Source organism: Culex pipiens, chromosome 1 (assembly GCF_016801865.2).
Source record: "Culex pipiens pallens isolate TS chromosome 1, TS_CPP_V2, whole genome shotgun sequence".
Taxonomy (NCBI): domain Eukaryota; kingdom Metazoa; phylum Arthropoda; class Insecta; order Diptera; family Culicidae; genus Culex; species Culex pipiens.
In genome coordinates, this window is record NC_068937.1 from 23390752 (window position 1) to 23413285 (window position 22534).

Below are 22534 nucleotides of genomic sequence, written 5' to 3' on the forward strand. Positions count from 1 at the left end.
TTTTGGGTAAATAAAAAAACATTAAAATTGATACCAAGAGATCAGATGTACCATGAACGATGAATAAAAATTCTATTCAACGTTGTCCAAGGGTGCAAAGCGATCCGAATTGGTCGTGATTGCCTGTAGTGTCAAATTATAACATGAAAAGTTGAAGTACGTCGAATTGAAAAAAAAAAAAAAATTGTAAATCCTCCTTTTTTGATATAATTTTACTACAATTTATGCACAAGTCAAAAACGGATAAGGTTCGATGAGTTGAAAATTTAAAGATATAAATTTCCCTTTTTATGTATATTGATTGAGATATCAATATTTTTAGAAAGCCCATAGAAAAACGAATATTTCAACTCTCTTCTCTGGTTCTTAATTTTTTATTTAAAACTACACATGTTTCAGAAACAAAATCTGTCTGAATGATTTCAAGTCAGAAATAATATGTAGTTCACATAATTTGATTTTTTTCACATAATTTGATTGTATAATTACAACATTTTCAATTTATTTAAGTTTTGATAAAATCTACACCATTATTTTTATAAACACTCCGTATTTAAAAATAACTTCTTAAGAAAAAAAATGAATTACAACAAAAAGATGTAAGTTCTACTTTGGTGATATATTTTTTTCCTCAGTTTTGTGGCAAATTTACTCATTTTTTCAACACAAAATCAGTTAGCAAAATTTGAAGTCAGAAAAAAATGTGTAATTCTACGTCAAAAAGTGGGCACTGGGCATATCATTGAAATTTCCACATATGATTTTATTAAGGTAAAATTACGTTAAATGAGACAAATCAACCCAACGTATTCAATTTTAAAAATTAGGCCAATGCAAGTTTTCGTGCCTTTCCAAGTGTCCTCAAAATATCAGAAGGCTTAAAAACGCACAGTTGAAAAAAAAAATCATGGTAATATTGCAAATGGGAATTCGCACATCTTTCATGTCCGAAAAAATGTGTAATTTTACATCTGAAAATGAGTAAATTCACTACTGTTCCAATGATTTGTCACATTTTCAGTCTTGGTTGACATCATAATAGAGGTTATAACAGGGTTCACAGTAAAAAAATAATAATATAAATTTGGAAGGTGTAATTTTAAAAGGTTGAATGTTACCTCTTTTATGATCTATTTTTACATCAATTTAGACTGAAAAAGTGACATTACAACAGAAAAGTGGTAACATTATAAATTTTCATGACATAAAAGATGTACCCCTTCTCAGATGTAATATTACCATGATGTTTTTTATAGTGTAAAGTGAATTTTTTTTTGGAAATTCGACGGTTTAATATTACCTATTTATCGATATAATTTTACCTCGAAATATGAGGAAAAAGTGTAGATGTGAAAATTACATGTACATTTAGGTAATATTACACTTTTTTGACACAATATTACCATGATTTATTTTACAGGTTATTTAAACACACTGGAATTGTGGTCAGAATCTCGAGTGTGAACAAAATTTATGAACCTGTAAAATAAATCATGGTAATATTACGTCTAGGAATAGTTACTTTTTTTAATTTAAGAATAAAATGTGTTATTTTACCTCTTAAAAATGTGTAATTTCACTATTATTCCAGTGTTTTGGCACTTTTTCAGTCTGAATTGATGTAATACACAAAGGAAAAAAAATCATGGTAATATTACATCTGTAAAGTGGTACATCTTTTATGTCAGAAAAATGTGTAATTTTACCTCTGAAAATGTGTAATTTTACCACTTTTCTGTTGGAATGTCGCTTTTTATGTCTAAATTGAGGTAAAATTACATCATTAAACAGGCATTATTCAACCTACCAAAATAACACCTTCCAAATTTACACAGTTTTTCACTGTGCATAGTAAAGAATTTTGTAAATTTGGAAGGATGAAAATAACCTCTTTTAAGATGTAATTTTACCTCAATTTAGACTGAAAAAGCGATATTACAACAGAAAAGTGGTAAAATTACACATTTTCAGAGGTAAAATTACAAATTTAAGGCCTAATTTTTAAGGCCGACAAAATGGCGTAAATAGGCCAAATATGAATTGTATGAATGGAGTCCTGCTCAAGTCAGGTGAATTTTACGTTAGGAACGAGCACACAGTAAAAAATGTGTTTATTTTGGATGTTTTATATTTGAAAGTGTAATATTACCTCTTTTCTGATGTAATTTTACCTCAATTTAGACTGAAAAAGTGAGTTACGTCTTTTCCAGTGATTTTTTTCTTTTCTAAGCTGAATGTTGGTAATATTACACGATATAATTTTACCCTTTCCAATTTTACACATTTTTCTTTTTAGTTTCAGCTGTAATTAGGATTTAAATTTGATAAGGTAGATTTACCTACACAGAAAAAAATATGTGAATTTACCCGACACGGAAAAAATGAATCACATGTAAACTCAGTTGTTGTAAACTTGAGATTCGACGTAAACGGTTGAATCACACGTAAAATCGCTATTTTACGTATAATTTGTAGCAAATTTACATCAAATTGCATGTAAAATTAAATGTTTAATGACGTGCAAAAGTGTTACATCATAAATGATGTAACATTCGGAAATATTTTTTTGTGTGTATGTTTCTGGGAGAGGCATGTTTAAACTTTTTTTTCCAAAAGTAAATTACTCATTTTCAGATGTTAAATTATTATTTTTATTTTACTGTGCCCTCAATTGCCCAAGTTCTAAGCACACCATAAACATGGATACTTTCTCCGTTCTACAAGAGAAAAAAAAATCCCTTCCAACTTCCAACAGTTCAGTCAATCGAAACCAACTGAACTGCTGCTGCACTGTGAATGAAACAAGAACGAAACAAAACTTTTGATTAGTCATCGTCATCGGGTCCCACATTCACACAAGTCTGCTCGCCCAAGCTGATAGTAGACAGTCTTGCGCGCGCGGCGCGTGTCCTTACAGCCCAGAAGTGTATCACGTTAGAAAAAGTGCTCTGGTGTGAATGTGAACTCCACTTTGGGCAGCAACATATACCGCACACTTTCTTTCGCTGTATGTTATTTTACACAGTTGAAAAAAAGAGTTGAATTTTGGAAGTTTTAAAATTTGATGGTTGAATTTTACATGATTTTCGATGTAATTTTACATCAATTATTGTGCAAATGGAAATTACACGTGATTCGATGTAAATTTACGTGTTTTTTTGAGGCAATGATTTTTTTCCACTGTGTTCAGTAGAAAGGTACTTGTATGCTCTATCTAGCTTAGCAAGAGAGAGAAAGAGCAAGAGTAAAGTGGTGTTGTTCTATCTATCTGAATTGTAAAAAAAAAACAAACCTCGCCAGGAAACCGTTCGTTAGTACCCTCATCCTCAGAGTGTCACTTTTTGAAATCGCGTGTGTGCCAAATAAACTGACTCGGTAGAGTTGTTCTCTTTTTTTCTTGTTGTTTAGATTGTTAGAATGTTTCATTTATTGTATATTTTGTATATTCTTCTTCTTTTATAGTTTTGTTCTTTTTCAAAATTGTTTGTTTTGTTACCTTATTTTGTCATTTTCTTTGTTTTTGTTTAAGTTTTTTACGTTTTTGGTTTTTATTTTCATGATTTTAATTCTTTTGTTTTTTATGTTTATGTTTTTATTATTTTATTATTTTAATTTTTATACTTTACTTCAAATTTTAAACAGCTCTACCCCTCTTTCGGGACAGGAAGCATCAAAGGTCGCACGCACATTCTGCACAGAATCAAAACATTGCCGTTGTATTTGTGCGCGCGAAAATTTCCTCTGCGAAAAACACTGTGTGGCGATCTCGACCGGCACACGAGTGGCAGATTGTAGTACTCTCAGTTAGTGTTTGAGATTTGAGTCGTGCGCGCCGAATGTGTGTAACGGTTTTTCGCGGGGAAATTTCTAAAAGACTTTTGCCTTTGCCCGAGTGTGGAGGAAAATTTCGTGGCAAAAGGAAGAAAAATGGATGTGACGTAATGGAAAAAAGTGAAGGTTGAAATGATTTTCCAAACGATGAAAAGTGATAAATGAGCAATGAGTTTTGCGTTTTTTTGAAAAGTGATTTGACGATGAAAAATTATGTTTTGCAAGAGGCAGAATATTTTTAGAAAAATTTGCAACCTTTAACGACCCCACAAATCAAGCAGTGTCAAAAGAGTGGCTCAACTTTTGACAGTTGCAGGGTCGTTAAGGGTTACAAATACAGGGTGGCAAATGCAAATCTCCCACCACCCTCGGAATGCTCTCAATAAGTGAAGAAAAAAGAAGGAAGCAATGCAAATTGAGTGTTTCAATTCTGCCCACATCTGACTGAGCAATAAATATACTAATAAGTTGTGAACTTGCTTGATGGTGTGTGCGTATTTTCACTTGTATTGGTGAAAGAGAGCTGAATTTATTATATTTTTATTATGATGGTGAATGGCAACTGCTGCTGCACAGCAAGCAAGCAAACCGTCATTTGAAAGTCAAATCAATTGGTGACATTTCTCCACTCCACTAATCAAGCTTCGGCGGCGAGCAAAACTTGATTCCAAAAGGAGAACTTGATATTCAAAATATCAATTTTTGTCCGATTTTTGTTTTCAATTGAGACAAAAAATCGAACGGAAAATCGGAACGTTGATGACGCATAGAAAAGTGCACGATTTTCCAACAAGACAAGAGGGGTTGTGCCGGCTCCAGAAAATGTGTTCTGGCTTTCCACGGGAAAGGGATGAGTCATCCTTACACTTTTGGAACACCCTGCACTCTGCAGGAGGGGAAATTAATCGGATACGATTTGCAACTGCAGGTTTTGGTTTGGGAGATGGTTTACTTCCCCGAGCAAAATATTTTTTTTAATTTGTATTTAAATTTATCAGATTTGAAAATATGTAAAGCAAGGCTTATTTTTTTTACTAATTTATAAAAGTAAAAAAAATGTGTAATTTTGTTTACCTCAATTCTGACTGAAAAAGTGACATTACACCAGAAAAGTGGTAAAATTACACATTTTCAGAGGTAAAATTACACATTTTTTCTGACATAAAAGATGTACCCCTTCCCAGATGCAATATTACCATGATTTTTTTTACTGTGTACCAAAATCAGTTTTTTTTGTATTTTCCGATAATTTCGTACACAGAAAAAAAATCATGGTTATGTTACATCTGGGTAGGCGTACATCTTTTATGTCAGAAAAAAGGTTTAATTTTACCTCTGGAAATGTGTAATTTTACCACTTTTATGGTGTAATGTCACATTTTCATTCAAAATTGAGGTAAAATTACATCATAAAAGAGGTAATATTCAACCTTCCAAAATTACAGCTTCCAAATTTACATTATTTTTTACTGTGAGCCGGCTTGTACAATGATTTCAATTTCAAACAAAAAAATGTCTAAAATATGCCTCGATTTGTGAAATTGGGTAACAAAATATTTGTATTATTTTCTAACTTTAGCAACGTTTTTCATGATTATTCATAAAACTCACAACCTTAATAAAGAGTAAAACAATGTTTTATTGCTGAAATATCAACTCTTTTTGAGTAATTTTACCTAAAATAATGAGTTAAAAAATCGAATTTTATGCAAATTTTACAAGTTTCTGATGTAAAATTACACATTTTTGGCACCAAATCTGCCACTATTACCAGATGTATGTAATTTTGTAAGGTGTAAATTTTGAAGGTGTAATATCACATCTTTTCTGGTGTAATATTACCTCAATTTAGATTGACAATGCACTAAAACACTGAAAAAGCGATAAATTTAAACGTTTTTAGAGGTAAAATTACGCATTGTGTATGACATAAAAGATGTACCCATTCCCAATGTAATATTACCATGTCTTTTTTAACTATAGTTAACTATATACACAGAAAAAAATAATGTAAATCTGGAAGCTGTAATTTTGGATGGTTGAATATTACCTCTTTTATGATGTAATTTTACCTCAATTTAGACTGAAAAAGTGACATAACATCAGAAAAGTGGTAAAATTACACATTTCCAGAGGTAAAACTGCACCTTTTTCTGACATAAAAAATGTACCCCTTCCCAGATGTAATATTACCATGATTTTTTTTCTGTGTATGTACTTGTCAAAACTTAATATCATACTTCAATTCTAATTTTGAATATTGTTAAGCAGCTGTCACAACTTTGCAAAACATCCATGTTTTTATGATAATATTGTTTTCTTAATGTTTTTTTCCTTTTTGCGATTTTGAAGTCCCATTGTTATAACAAAAAAATATCTTTATTTGATTCAGAAAATGCCCGTTATTCAATGTATTTTAAATAGTTAACTATCGATTTTACAAGTTGTTTCAATAAAAATATATACTTTGCAATATGTTTTAAACTTATTAGAATTTTCGAGATTTTATGGTAAAAATTTGAACATTGTTAGATTTTCCTAAATCATAATTAATTGGACTGAATCCAAAATAAAACTATTCATGAAAAAAACTCTTACAAATGAAAATAAAAATTAAAAATCACTCTAGTGAGGACATTGGAAAAATCTGGAAAGTCAGCAATCTTAAAAAATATATAAAATTTGAAGTGTCAATTTTTCTAAAAAGAAATCAAGACAAACTCGCAAATACAAAACATAATTAAAATTAAACATATTTTGGGGACATCCATAAACCACGTGATCACATTTTTTTTAATTGTAGACCTTTCTCCTCTTCCTTTGTGGAAACACAGAAAAAATGATGGTAACATTTATCAGGGAATGATGACAGATTTTGTGTCAAAAAATGTGTAATATTGCATAAGGAACTGGCAAATTTTCATCAGGTTAACATTTTTACACATGTTTTATGTAATATTTCTCAAAAAAGAGGTAATAAATATTTAACCTACCAAATTTGCAACTTTCGAAAATTCTACATTTTGCTGTGTAATATTTTGTCATACGAAAAAACATGAACTATAGTAAATATTTGTAACACTTCTAGGTGCCATCCAAAAATGACGTAGCTTTTTTAGAGAATTTAACCCCCCCCCCCCTCTCTCATCCTCTTCTTGCTCGGAACATATTGCCCTTACAAAATACATTTTGTATGGATCGTCTTACCCGTTCCTTTCCCTAAAATGCTACGTAATTTGTGGATGGCGCCTTTTTTTAGACTATTATTTAAAACTAAATAACTATAATTATGTCTAAAAAATATAGTAATTCTTTGAAGATTTTGATAGCCAAGGTCGAAGTGTGTTTTCTTCGATCATAGATTAAAAAGTTTGGTAAAACAATTAAAAATTCAACTCAAAGTTTCATATCAATCAAATTTAAAAAGTCTTTAAAAAAAGTTTAAATATGAAACTTTAAGTGAACTAATATTTTTTTTCTATTATTTAATAAACATTTTCGATTATTGATTCAATTTCAACAAGTTCAAATTAAATAAATATAAAACTCGTTTTCTTGGATCACAGAATTAAAAAGTTTAAAAATTCAACTCCAAGATTAATAAGGTCTGAGGGTTTTTTGAGAAACCATTTGGGTCTATTTTGGGATTTGTATGGGTAAAATGCAACTGGGGGTCAAAAACTCTGAAAAAATATACGTCATTTGTAGATGACAGCATATTCAATGGAACTTAAAACTTAAATAAAAATGAAACGTGAGAAAATTGAACTTAACCCTCTACAACCCAACCCCGCCTTTAGACGGGCTTCGATTCAAAAAAAATATTTATTTTTGTTACTAACATTTCCTGTATTTTAAGTCAAAGAATATTCCTGTATTTTAAGTCCTAGAATATGCCGCCTCTACGCATGTTTTTACAATTAAATTGATGATGGTGCCATTTTATAGCAGAAAATGTGAAAAACAATAAAAAATTAAAAAGTGACATGAAAAAATTAGATAGGCAGAATGTAATGATAGGAGGTGGTAGAATAGGCCAAATACTACCAAAGAAAACATAAACTAAACAAGATAAAAGCAAATTAAAATGCTAACAATGAAACAAGAAAACATAAAACAAGAGAAGTAAAGGTTTTCGTAGTAAAATAAAAACATTCGAATATAAATTGGCAGTAGAGGGTTAAAAATGCAAGGCTACTAATAAATCATTTTTATTTTTTTGTATGAAAAAAAGTTCATTATTTATCCACATTTATAATTTTATTATTTAAAAAAAATGTATCGTTGAAATAGCATTTGAAAATCAGTAACACATTTTTTTATGTGTGAAACCATATCAATATAAAACAACAAACATCTTTATACCCAACTTAATTACCTCAATCACCAGAAAAAAAATCAAGATTATCGTGTCTCAAATTTCATCACATCCCGTTCCAAGGCCCACCCATTGAGGGTGGCTGGCCGGAAGTATTTTTACACTACCCCACACATTCCACCTTAAAAATAACTGGCCATTTAAGGTTGAAATGCCATTTCCTCCAGTCAACAGCATGGGAAGGGTGCAGTTGAAAAATGAAAAGAAAAACCGAGAAAAAACTGATTGCTATATCGCTATATCGATTTGAAGTGGACCCTTAACTGTTTTGCACTTGGAGTGGAGCCTTAACTCAGTTAAGTTAACCGTCAATTTTGCTTTATTACTTTTTTGTTTAGTATTTTAAACCTTCTTTTATCAAATTATTTTTTTAGATAAAAATCAAAAGATTTCAACTAATGCTATGTTTAAATAACAGTGAAAATCTATTTCAAAAAAACTGATTCTGTTAGAATAAGAACCGTAAAGTGTACCGGTTCCCCTTAATCTCGTTCTGCCTAGTGCCTACTAGTCATTAAGAACCCAACCAGGAAGAAGCTGTTTGCAGCCAACAAACGCCAACTCCATGTCTGGATAGTGTCTTGCTTCACTTAGTTTTGTAGTCTGCTGCTTGAATTGATTATACTTTTCGCACACGCCAGGCAGTAGCGGGCGTTCCTCGAAAAAACCGGTAGCCAGACGTCAGTCAAATGGATGAAGTGGTTTTTAGTTTTTTTAATTTGAGAATTTTTAACACTTTGTCGGGTTTGCTGTCAGAATTGCAATTTTAGGGGGAGGTCCGATTGCGAGTTGTTAATTGATTTGAAATTATCAAAATTTGCAGTAGAAATTGAATTTCACGGTCTAAATCGGGATACATTGTCTTAAAAAGTTTAAAAAATACAAGCTTAAATCAACAAATTTAACGTTAGTCACGAATTCTGCCGATTAACACCTCCTAGATAAAAGCAGCAAAGCCGACCCCAATTAAATCCCTTTGTTATCGGCGGGGGTTGCAACGTTCCGTTCCGAAAGGCGTTGGTCACGGCATCGTTTCCAAGTATTTTTTATCGATTTAAAATGTCACCTCAGAGCTTGTGTCTTGTGTTTCTACCCCTGCTGGTAGGAAGAAATTGCATGTGCATCGACTCATCGAGACTCGGAAGCCCCGGGTAGTAGGACGTATTGTAGATAACGAAGAGCTCGGCAGAAAAAACTTATCGGTAAAAGCAGTCGAAGACCGGCGAAGGTTTGCTTGGATGGGATGAAGTCACCGAGTTGTTGGGATTCCTTTTTTTCTGTGGGGGGATGTCCATAAATTGCTTCCTGATTTGTCAAAATTAACTGTTTTTGCAAACAAAATTTCGTTCATAAATAAACTAAGTCAAAAATAAAAATAAAAAGTGAAATCGAAAAAAAAACACAAATCAGATTGAGAAAATCACATTATCACTTACTGTTACTCAACAGTTCTCTCACTCACTTAACTTATGCTCTCATTTTTACTCATGCTCATTCATTCGATCACTTTCTCTCTCATTTAATCCCTTTTATCGTTTTTTTACTAACTTTCTCAATATTCATACTCAAAATTCTTTGCGCTCACTTACTCACTCTCTCGTTCTCATTACATTTACTCACTTCCTCTCTCAATCAATTTTACACTAGGTCATTTTTTCTTTCAATCACTCACTCAATTGAAATAATTACCACTCACTCAATAACACTCACTTGAAATAATTCTTTTCTCGCTCACTTACTCATTCATTTATTATCATCAATTATTTTCAAATGATATTTTGAGCATGCATGAAAGCATGAAAAAATCACTCAATCTTTCATTTCCAATCACTCTTCCACTCACTCACTTATGATTTTGTTTATAATCATTAATTTCCTCATTCCTCATTTACTCTTTCACCTACACTCACATTCTCATTTGATCACTTTCTAAGTCACTTCCGCATTTAATCATTTGCTCACTCACGGCCATTAACCAACTTGAAATCATTATCTTACCCATTCAAACACAGAATCCTTCTGTCTCAATCACTAATTTTTTTATTCTCATTGATTCATTTAAAAAAAATCTAATTCAAAATTATGATTGAATAAATCTTTATTTTAAAAAGGACAAATATCCTATAATGCACCCGAATCATAAAAAAGTAAACACCAAATAAGTTTAAAAAAATCATTTATCACTCACTGATTCTTTCGTTCTCATTCACTCATTTTCTCATAAAAAAATGATACACGGTAAAAAATCATGATTTTTTAATTTAATTTTTAGTCACTAAGACATGATGTGCAAAAAAACACTTTTTTTATTTTCTGATACGTTTTAGTAAAAAAGTTAATCTTTCCCTGTTCCTGAGAGGAACACCCGTGAAGAGTATCGGGGCCAGCATTTACAAAGTGATACGTTTTAGGGGACATAAAATGCCAACTTTTCAGAAATTTCCAGAACGGACAAAAAAACTTTGACCGAGTTATGAATTTTTTAATTAATACTGATTTTTTTCAAAAAATTAAATATTGGAAGCAAAAATTTTTGAACTTAATTTTTCAATGCAAAATCAAATACTTTAGTGAAATTTTGATAAAGTGCAACCATTTTTAGGTAACTGTTTTGAAAATAGTCGCAGTTTTTCATTTTTTTAAATTAGTGCACTTGTTTGCCCACCTAAAAAAAATATTTTTGAATATCGGAGAAAATTCTCTTATTTGCTTTTTTGAACTTTGCTCATTCTCTCATTACAAATCGCTCATACATTGTTTCATCCATTCTCTCTCATTAACTCACCGGTCCGAACAATTTCTTACACTCAATTATTCTCTCTCACAAACCTCTTCACTCTTACAGTCAGGCTTTCTCATTCACTCACGCAATGATCCAATTGATTTCAATTGAGTGGTGAGAGATTTTTTGGACTGGTTAGCAAATTAGAATGCGACAGTGAGAATGTGGAAATGAATGATTGAAAGTGAATGATTTGGTGATTGAGAGAATATTTTCGAGATAAAGTGAGCAAATAAGAAAATGAGTGAGCAAATGTTTGTTGTTTTTGTTTTTTTTTTTGAGTTATAGATTGACTGATAGAGAAAGAAAGAATGCGTGAGTGAGAATGAGTGTGTTTGTGAAAGATCCTGCGAGATAGTGATCAAGTTAGGGAGAATTGAAACAAGCGATGAGAGCGATATTGATTGAGAGCTGAGCTAGAGAGAGAAAAAAGGAGTAGTAAATGAATGATTTTTCTACGAAAAAGCAACTCATCATTTTAACAAATTTTAGCAAACATTCTCTCACTAACTCACTAAATATTGTATTCTCACTTATTCATATTCTCATTCTCACTCTTTGATTCTCTCATTTACCCACAACCCAATCACTCAAATAGTTGATTTTTCTATGATTAAAAATTAATGAAATTTAAATAAACAAAATTAAATATAATTATTTTTGTTCGAGAGTAAGTTAAAAACAACGTCATTTCTGGACGACCCCCTTCAATTGACGTTGTTACCGAAGGCGAAAGCAAACAACACAACAACACCCATAAAAATACACTTTTCATAACGCAACACAACTTGTATAGTTTTCAACACGAATGCGTTCGGAAGAAGAAGGAGAGCCCGCAATTGATTAGGGCATTTCTTATCATCACACACATTCCATTCCATGGTGGAATTTATTTTTTGCTCAAGTTGAATGTCTGTTTTTTTAGCATCTGTGAACTCTGTGAAATTATGTAGCACGAGCTCAGTCCAAGTTGGGAAAGTCCCGAGAAAAGAACTTTTTTCTCCGGAAATGAAATAAACTAAGGAAAAAAAGGTGACTCAAAAGTGAGAGTGTAAACAAAAACTAAAAAAAAGTAAACAAACCCTGAATGAAGAAGAGGAAGATCACGTGTGACTAGTGCCTCATCGCCAAATGCTCCTGTGTTTGTTTGTGTTTCTGTGGAAGATCCTTCGCAACATGTCGACCATTTCGGCCACGATCCAGCAGGAACGGCAGCTGGAACTGCTCAAGCTGCAGCTGCTCGATCATCAGCGGCGCCGGCTACGCCATCTGCAAAAAGTACACCAACAGCAGCAGCAGTGCCAACTGGTGGCCAAACCGCAAACTACAAACTATCAAAAACTAAAGAAAATGGGTCGCGGTCAGGCGGCTAAAGAGAACTTTCTGCTGGCGAGGTTTTTGTTCGGGACCGAGCAGGGCACGATTCCGGAAGATGGCGCCGGGGAGGAGGAGGAGCTGGGTTACTTGCCGGGAGGTGGAGGAGATTTTGCGAGTGATAAAGGTATCATTTTTTGTTTTTGTTTTGTTTGACGAATTCCGGAAAGTTGATAAATTTAAGTGAATCAGATTTTGAGTGATAATTTATTCCAACGGAACGAAAAAAGATTTTTTGACTGCTACTGAATCATAGATGGCACCTCAAATCATTGAGAAGATTCACACTAATTTCATTGAAATTGTCCATCTGGTGGTGAGTGCTGTAAACTCGAGGAAATCAACTGTTAATGATTTCGATGCAACTATTTTCAAGTTTTTTAATTACTTTTGAAAATATATACAATATTTATTTTTAAATATTTGCTAGTCAAACATAGATGGCACCACAAATCATCATGATGAATTGCATTCAAATTTATCATGGAACGCTATCTGGTGGGGATTAGTAGACGACCAAATTGTCTAGACGAGGAGAAAGATCAATTTTAAAAATTACACCCAATTTTTCATTAAAGAGCGCCATCTGGTGGTAAGTAGTAAACGTTCTATGAGTTATTTTGAAATATATCTAATCATGTTCTCAGCGGAAAGTGGATTTTTTTTGTGAATTCCCAGAATAACAAAGAATTAAAAAATAATATCCAGTGGAGAGTAGTAGAAGCTCAATAATTTGAATTGGCAAGTTTATGTAATCTAAATAGCAATTTTTTTAATTAAAAAATCAAAGTTCAATTGGAATTCGATTGGAAGCCCTTTAAATTTGCTAGTCAAACATAGATGGCATGATAAATAATAGAACGGGTCAACCTACCCCAGTTTGAATAATAAAATCTAGCATAATCTAGCAAATACATTGTTTACAGGCAAATTGAAATTGAGAAAATGAGTTAGGTAAATCACAGGTTAAACTGCTTTCAAATTCTTGTAGCGAGCGCTACCTGTTGGTGAGTTACAAAAGCTAAAATAAAAATCAAAATTAGAGCTCAAAATAAAATATATTTCCAAGAGAAAATATCATATTAAACACATTTGGCATCCCAACTCATCAATTGTCAGCTTCAGAAAAAAGGACTTCAAATTTGCTATTTAAACATAGATGGCAGTCTAGTCAAAGTGAAGATGATCTAAACCAGTCATAGAAAAAAAAAGTTTTCGCTTTGTTATGATATTTTAAATCAATTTGGATCATTTTTTGTTTTGAAAAATAGAAAAAAAAAATAGTGTTGGCGAAATGAGATCACATTTTACAAATCTAAAACAAAAAGTTTTATGTGCTACTAGTCGAACATAGATGGCACGGTAAATTATGAGGTAATGAGCTAGATCTATAAAAAAAAGATGTAATTACATTCTTATTGAAAACGCTATCTTGTGGTGAGTGGCACAATCTAAATAATTTAAATCGCATGAATATATGAAGCAAAAACAATTCCCAACAGTTTAAACAATTTTTGTTTATTTCCTGCTAGTTGAACAAAGATGGCATAGGAGAAATGCTAGATCAATCACAAGAATTTCAATCAGATTCTTTCGAAAAAAGCTGCCTTTTGATTAATAGTGAAGCGATCTAAAAAAAACCTTATTTAGCTAGTCAAACATAGATGGCATGAAAGCTTGCAATGGAAAAAACAGTTTCTTCATTATTCTAGTCAAACAAAGATGGCACGTCGAATCATTCAGGTAGTGAAGTATATCTATTACAAGAATTGCAATCATTTTTTTGAAGACGCTATCTTGTAATAAATAGCATAAGTTCAATAATTTTAAGTGAAGTGATAAGGTCTGACTAGCTAGTCAAACATAGATGGCATGAAACCAAATAGTTTTTTGGGCGAAAAATCCATCAAGTTTGTTTATCCTTTTTTTGCGAAAGTGTAAATAAATAAAGGTTCGAGCAGTCTTATAAGCTCCTTGCAATGCAAAAACATAACTTCATACTGCTAGTCGGACATAGATGGCACGTCCAATCATTCAGGTGGTAAACTAGATCATCTCAAGAATTGCGATGATTTTTTGTAGACGCGTTCTTGTGTTGAATAGTAAAAGCCCAATAATTTTAAGTGAAATGAAAAGACCTGGCTAGCTAGTCAAACATAGATGGCATGAATCCTACAAGTTTGGAAATTATTAAAGTTTATTTATTTATTTTTGGGAAAGTAAAATGAATCAGATTTTGCGGCTTTTTATGAGCTCCTAGCAGTACATAAAAAAAGTTACGTCATATTGCTAGTCCAACATAGATGGCACATCCAATCATTCAGGAGGGAAACTCGATCTATAACAAGAATTGCAATTATTTTGTTTCGTTTTTTTTTTTGAAGACGCTATCTTGTGGTAAATAGTAAAAGCTCAATTCGTAATTGTAATCAGAATTTTCGACGTTGCTAGTAAATCATAGATGGCATTTCCAATAATTAAAGAGATTATCTAGAACAAATTGGAATGATTTCAATCAAGTTGCTATGCGCACTCTGTTGGTGAGTAGTCAAAGCTTGTTACATTAATTCTTTTGAAAAAATTACCCTTCCCAATAAATTTATAATGCTCCACCCATGATCGGTTTCATTCCACAACTCAAGTGTCGCTCGAGAGTGAGTCACTCATCATTCCACAAAGCTGGTGGTGACACAATTCTTCGGGACAAAGTCCCCAAATTAGGTTGCTTTTTTTCGCCCTCAAACTCATGTTAGAAAATTTGTTTAGCAAAACTTTCCCGAGAAAAAAATCTTTTCCGGCTCTTTTTCTAAACCTGTTGCGTCGTTTTTCACCTTCCAAATTTACGACTGTCAACAGTTGGGGTTCGTTCGTGCGAATCCACCTTAGATTTACACCGAAAATCCACTTAAGTGGGGAGGGGAAGCTTTGTCGAACAAGCCTCCCGAACAAGAGCTCTTAAAATTAATTTATCACCATTCGTGGCGAGCAAGCATAGACCGGAGAGTTCATTTCGCAAACACAAACGATTTATTTTTGGAAACCATCCAAAAAATTGTTTGACAATGTGTAGGTGGAGTTTTTATTATTATTATTTTTTCTCTGAAAACACGTTTTGGCACGAAGCAATTTTTCATATTTATAATTGCAATCGTCGAGTTGTCGACAGACAATGCCAAGAGTAATATAACCTCTCTGACTTGTTTAGATTTCTCCTCGAAATTAAAAAGCAAATGCAAAAAAGATTGATAAATATCTACGAAATAAAAATAAGCGTGCCAAGGTGGACAAATCAATAAATGAGCACTGTTACAAATGAAATTATTTTTTTTTCAATTTTAATTTTTAAGCCAAATTTCAATAAAAAAAATTGTACAAAACTTTTTTGAAAAAGCAAACTCTAAATTTTCTTTTCATCTGTGCACAAAGTTTAACCCACTGACAAAAACCGGCTCCGCCGTGCAGATTTCGCAGAAATCGCCAATTACACAGAAAACAAAACAGACAGCAAATAACTCGAATTTGGCCTGACACACCCACGCACTTCTTGAAGTCGAGAGAGTGGCGCCAATAGAGTTATCTAAGCCCGCTGTCACGCACACTAGCACACCATTTGATTTGCTGTTGAGTACAAAATTTAACCTCACTTTTTTTCGTGTACATACACGCAATACATGCGCACGTAGATAACTCTATTTTGGGCCGGGTTTGTGGTTTTCGAGCACCACCGCAAATCGAATTAATTTGAATAACAAAGGTTTTGGGGGAAGGTTTCCAGTTGTCTCTTGTCCGGAGATTTATTGGACTTATAAGAGGCTAATTTATTCTTGAATTTATAATTGGATTGTCTGATTCTAAAGCGATTTAGATTAGAGTGAAAAAAGAGATCTTTTCTGTGATCGCAGCGCCACTAACAAATAGTGATGAATAGTGTAACTTGGAACTGTCAAAATAGGTTTTGCTACTCACCACAGTAAGTGCAACCATTTTTGAAGATTTAGCATAGTTCGCAGTTATCGCAGCGCCACTAACAGAGAGCGGTGGATAGTGTGACTAAGAAATGTCAAAATAGGTTTTGCTACTCATCATAGCAGTCAAAACTTTTTTGGAAGAGATTTAAAACAGATGTTACAACGAGTAGTTCAATTAAGAAGACATCAATATTGAAAATATACTTCATGACTGCAGCGCCACTACCCCATGATGGCGACTAGCTGTACTAAGGAATGATAAGAATGTAGAAAAATGACTTTTTTCAACTATTTGATGTGTAGCTGCAGTTAGCAATTCAAACAAGGTTGTTTCAGCACCTGTAAAATTCTTTACTATTCTGAAACTGTTCAGAAAACGGTTCAAGTTTATGACTCATATTATTTTTCATTGCTAACCAGCTAATTTCAAATCAGTGCTCTAACCTCAACAAAGAGATTCAAAGCGTGAAAAGAAATACATAAACATTTGGCATCAAAATTCAAAACAATCACGTTTCAAGGGTTGGGAAAAGTTGGCACAAGATCATCGTTCTTCATTTCATTAATATTCAAAAGTTAAAAACCTAAAACAAGACTTAGAACATCGCGGTGAGTCGAAAATCTGTGCAAAAAAAAACAACAGTTCAAAAAAACAAAATAACCTTCTGAGTGAATGTGTGTGCGAGCCAACAACCAGAGCAGGACCACCGCCACCACCATTTGGACCACGCAGCGAGACGATAATATTTAGGGGAGAGTGGGGAGACTTGATCCCCGGGGACACTTGATCCCAAGCCTGTATCTCGTCAGCATGTGGGTAAAACAATTAGCTTTGTTCTAGAAAGTTGTGCGAAGTTAACTAAAACTGATTGTAGAAAACAAAGAAAAAAAATAAAAAATGTTTGGATTGAGTTACACACATTTTTCTATAACGAGCTGCAAAAAACTTCCAAGAGATCTTTTTTTCTTTGTTTTGATATGTAGAGAAAACACTCAAAAATTATTCAAAAAAATATTTTTTATACATGAATTGCTTGATAAACTTATCAACTCCAAAACACTTACGCATTTTATGTTAAATTTATCGTCATACTATTTTTACAAACAATTGTTGAAAAAAGTGCGTTTAGGGAGACTTGATCCCTGCATTTTTACAGTCACTGGAATCAGCCTCAAGGTTAATTAATTGGGCTGGGCTTTCATACATAGTTTCCTTTAGTATAGTTGTACATAACTTACTGCAGTTTGAACTTTTTTTCAAGAGTTTTGTAAACAAAAATTTCTAGCTTTTGTAAACATGCTTAATTTTGTTCTAAAAAATAATATTTTAAGTTTTCAAATATTTTACATACTAAACTTGTTATATTTTGAACACAAACGTACAGGTTTTATGTCAAATTGCTGTAACTTATAGAAAATTAAAAGTTTGGATGAAAAAGAAACATTTTGCTTAAGATTTCTTCAAAATGTTGAAAGGGGGATCAAGTTACCCCTAACATTTTGAAAATGCCGGTTTAAAATATTTTTTAAAAACGCTTGGCATTATTCGAAGAGTTTTTCTGATGAAATACCCTTATCAGCCAAACATAGTTGAATGTTTAAGCTTTCAATTCATGCAAAAAGATCATAGTTTTGTGAGAAATTGACAGAGTTATGTGCGATACAAAAAAAGGGGATCAAGTCTCCCCACTCTCCCCTATACTTTATAATTGCTTTATTTTATTTTCACGGCTTCTTGCTGTGAGACGACGACGACGACCGGGGCAAGGGATTGCCGTCATTTTGCTACCCAGCAGCAGTTTGCACCACATTTGCTGATGGTGACCGGCTTGAATGGTTGAAAAATGAGTTGAAAAGTTGACTCGAGTGCACTCTGGTGGGGAATTTTGGAACTTTTATTTCAAGACTTCAAATTTAAGCTGAAGTTTTCGATACACATAAAGTTGTACAATTAAAAAAACATAATAAATAAAATGTAACATCAGCAGTATACTAAGTTTTTATTTGAAAATTTTGCCAATAATGTAAATTTTGTAAATTTTGTAAATTTTGTAAATTTTGTAAATTTTGTAAATTTTGTAAATTTTGTAAATTTTGTAAATTTTGTAAATTTGGCAAATTTTTGTAAATTTTGTAAATTTGGTAAATTTTGTAAATTTGGTAAATTTTGGTCAATTTTGTAAATTTTGTAAATTTTGTAAATTTTGTAAATTTTGTAAATTTGCCCGATGACAGTTAGCCAGTTCGGTTTGCGATGCCTTTTCGTTGGGTCGCAAAATTTTTCGCGTCCGTCGCAGTGTGTTTTTCGTTTTTTTTCGCGTGCGTGTGTGCGTGTGAAGGTGCGGCTGGCTTTGGCTGTCCCGATGACAGTTAGCCAGTTCGGTTTGCGATGCCTTTTCGTTGGGTCGCAAAATTTTTCGCGTCCGTCGCAGTGTGTTTTTCGTTTTTTTCGCGTGCGTGTGTGCGTGTGAAGGTGCTTCTGGCTTTGACTGTCCCGATGACAGTCAGTTCGACTTGCGATGCCTTTTCGTTGGGTCGGTAAATTTTTCGCGTCCGTTGTCGGTGTGCAACAACAACAAAACCTTATCATACCATTTCAGTTCGATAAACATTGTAACTCGTCGTTCGCAACGTTAACCAGTACCTCACTAAACATCAATCATTTAAAACTCGTTAAATCATCTCAAGTTAAAAATTGCACTGTTCAATCCTTCATTTATTAATTTCATATGATTTTGGTTCTATCTTTCCACAGCCGGCTGTCTAAGACTAAATCATTTCATTTAAAATTTAACAACAGATAAACGGGAAATGTCTCATCCGCAGCATCCGATTGCTTGCCTTGAGAATAAAACAAAATACCGTTAAACAAACACTATGATTTTGGGTCGCATCATCATCTTCTATGATGAATCCTGACCAAACACCCTATCCTACTAACAAGTTTTCAGGTTCCTGGCGCTCGTGGGGTGTAAGCACAGAGTAAATCAGCTGCCCTAGTAGCAACCTGCGCTAACTAACATTCCCGTCCCTTAAAATCGAGGTCTACAAACTGACATGGCGGGCGCCGTTGGTGGCCAATGACTGTTACCTATTCGCAACTGATCTAGCTTTAGCAATCATGGTGTTTTATCTTTTCAGCGCATTCATACATGCTGTTGATAAGGGAAACACCACTAGATCGTCGAAGCCTATAATCAGTAGTGCTGAAAGGATATTACGGTTCTGTTCAGCAACGGAGGGGCAACCATGGGTGATCTCTCATGCTCATGCTCATGCTCATGCTCATTTGTAAATTTTGTAAATTTTGTAAATTTTGTAAATTTTGTAAATTTTGTAAATTTTGTAAATTTTGTAAATTTTGTAAATTTTGTAAATCTTGTACATCTTGTAAATTTTGTAAATTTTGTAAATTTTGTAAATTTTGTAAATTTTGTAAATTTTGTAAATTTGATCAATTTTGTCAATTTTGTCAATTTGGTCAATTAGGTCACTTTGGTCAATTTGGTCATTTTTTTAAATTTTGTAAATTTTGTAAATTTTGTAAATTTTGTAAATTTTGTAAATTTTGTAAATTTTGTAAATTTTGTAAATTTTGTAAGTTTTGTAAATTTTGTAAATTTTGTAAATTTTGTAAATTTTGTAAATTTTGTAAATTTGGTCAATTTGGTCAATTTGGTCAATTTGGTCAATTTGGTCAATTTGGTCAATTTGGTCAATTTGGTCAATTTGGTCAATTTGGTCAATTTGGTCAATTTTGTCAATTTTGTCAATTTTGTCAATTTGGTCAATTTTGTCAATTTGGTCAATTTTGTCAATTTTGTCAATTTTGACAATTTTGACAATTTTGACAATTTTGACGGTACGCTTTCTCATATGGCCCTTTCGCTGACTTAGTTTCCGTCCTTTTCCATCTTCTTCTAAGACACTAGTCATCTATCCACCTATCAGTTTCATTCCTTTCTTCTGATTTGTTAGTTTAATTTCACCGAAAACTACCGATAAAAGCCCGTAATATTTTTCAATTTTGTCAATTTTGTCAATTTTGTCAATTTTGTCAATTTTGTCAATTTTGTCAATTTTGTCAATTTTGTCAATTTTGTCAATTTTGTCAATTTTGTCAATTTTGTCAATTTTGTCAATTTTGTCAATTTTGTCAATTTTGTCAATTTTGTCAGTTTTGTCAGTTTTGTCAGTTTTGTCAATTTTGTCAGTTTTGTAATTTTGTCAATTTTGTCAGTTTTGTCAATTTTGTCAATTTTGTCAATTTTGTCAATTTTGTCAATTTTGTCAATTTTGTCAATTTTGTCAATTTTGTCAATTTTGTCAGTTTTGTCAATATTGTCAATTTTGTCAATTTTGTCAGTTTTGTCAATTTTGTAAATTTTGTCAATTTTGTCAATTTTGTCAATTTTGTCAATTTTGTCAATTTTGTTTATTTTGTCAATTTTGTAAATTTTGTCAATTTTGTCAATTTTGTCAATTTTGTCAATTTTGTCAATTTTGTCAATTTTGTCAATTTTGTCAGTTTTGTCAATTTTGTCAATTTTGTCAATTTTGTTTATTTTGTCAATTTTGTCAATTTTGTCAATTTTGTCAATTTTGTCAATTTTGTCAATTTTGTCAATTTTGTCAGTTTTGTCAATTTTGTCAATTTTGTCAATTTTGTCAATTTTGTCAATTTTGTCAATTTTGTCAATTTTGTCAATGTTGTCAATTTTGTCAATTTTGTCAATTTTGTCAATTTTGTCAATTTTGTCAACTTTGCCAATTTTGTAAATTTTGTAAATTTTGTAAATTTTGTCAATTTTGTCAATTTTGTCAATTTTGTCAATTTTGTCAATTTTGTCAAATTTGTCAAATTTATCAAATTTGTCAATTTTGTCAATTTTGTCAATTTTGTCAATTTGTCAATTTTGCCAATTTTGTCATTTTTTTCAATTTTGTCAATTTTGTCAATTTTGTCAATTTTGTCAATTTCGTTAATTTTGACAAATTTGTCAATTTTGTCAATTTTGTCAATTTTGTCAATTTTGTCAATTTTGTCAATTTTGTCAATTTTGTCAATTTTGTCAATTTTGCCAATTTTGCCAATTTCGTTAATTTTGACAAATTTGTCAATTTTGTCAATTTTATATTTTTTTTTCAATTTTATCAATTTTATCAATTTTGTCAATTTTGTCAACTTTGTCAACTTTGTCAATTTTGTCGATTTTGTCAATTTTGTCAATTTTGTCAATTTTGTCAATTTTGTCAATTTTTTCAATTTTGTCAATGTTGTCAATTTTGTCAATTTTGCCAATTTAGCCAATTTTGTCAGTTTTTTTAATTTTTCAATTTGGTCAATTTTGGCAATTTGGTCAATTTTGACATTTTTTTCCAATTTTGTCAATTTTGACATTTTTGACATTTTTTACAATTTTGACAATTTTGTCAATTTTGTCAATTTTGTCAATTTTGTCAATTTTGTCAATTTTGTCAATTTTTTCAATTTTGACAATTTTGTCAATTTTGACAATTTTGTCAATTTTGTCAATTTTGTCAATTTTGTCATTTTTGTCAATTTTGTCAATTTTGTCAATTTTGTCAATTTTGTCAATTTTTTCAATTTTGTCAATTTTGTTAATTTTGTCAATTTTGACAATTTTGTCAATTTTGACAATTTTGACAATTTTGTCAATTTTGTCAATTTTGTCAATTTTGTCAATTTTGTCAATTTTGTCAATTTTGTCAATTTTGTCAATTTTGTCAATTTTGTCAATTTTGTCAATTTTGTCAATTTTGTCAATTTTGTCAATTTTGACAATTTTGACAATTTTGACAATTTTGTCAATTTTGTCAATTTTGTCAATTTTGTCAATTTTGTCAATTTTGTCAATTTTGTCAACTTTGTCAACTTTGTCAATTTTGTCAACTTTGTCAATTTTGTCAATTTTGTCAATTTAGCCAATTTTGTCAGTTTTTTTAATTTTTCAATTTGGTCAATTTTGGCAATTTGGTCAATTTTGACATTTTTTTCCAATTTTGTCAATTTTGACATTTTTGACATTTTTTACAATTTTGACAATTTTGTCAATTTTGTCAATTTTGTCAATTTTGTCAATTTTGTCAATTTTGTCAATTTTTTCAATTTTGTCAATGTTGTCAATTTTGTCAATTTTGCCAATTTAGCCAATTTTGTCATTTTTGTCAATTTTGTCA

The 22534-nt window shown here is 31.7% G+C and overlaps 1 protein-coding gene across 4 annotated transcripts in view; it reads left to right on the forward strand.

Moving 5' to 3' along the window:
• The window catches only part of LOC120414505 (uncharacterized), a 117463-nt gene that overhangs the window by 67661 nt on the left and 27268 nt on the right, over positions 1-22534 (forward strand). Inside the window, exons 1-2 of one of the 4 annotated variants that reach the window (XM_039575708.2) lie at positions 3935-3957; positions 11917-12492. The exons of 1 other annotated variant lie outside the window; for it this stretch is intronic. In XM_039575708.2, coding sequence (XP_039431642.1) covers positions 12123-12492 — 370 coding nt within the window. In that variant the 5' untranslated portion in view covers positions 3935-3957; positions 11917-12122. Of the gene's footprint in view, positions 1-3934; positions 3958-11916; positions 12493-22534 lie in introns of those variants that run through there. 2 more of the 4 variants (XM_039575707.2, XM_039575706.2) reach the window with 2 other exon arrangements.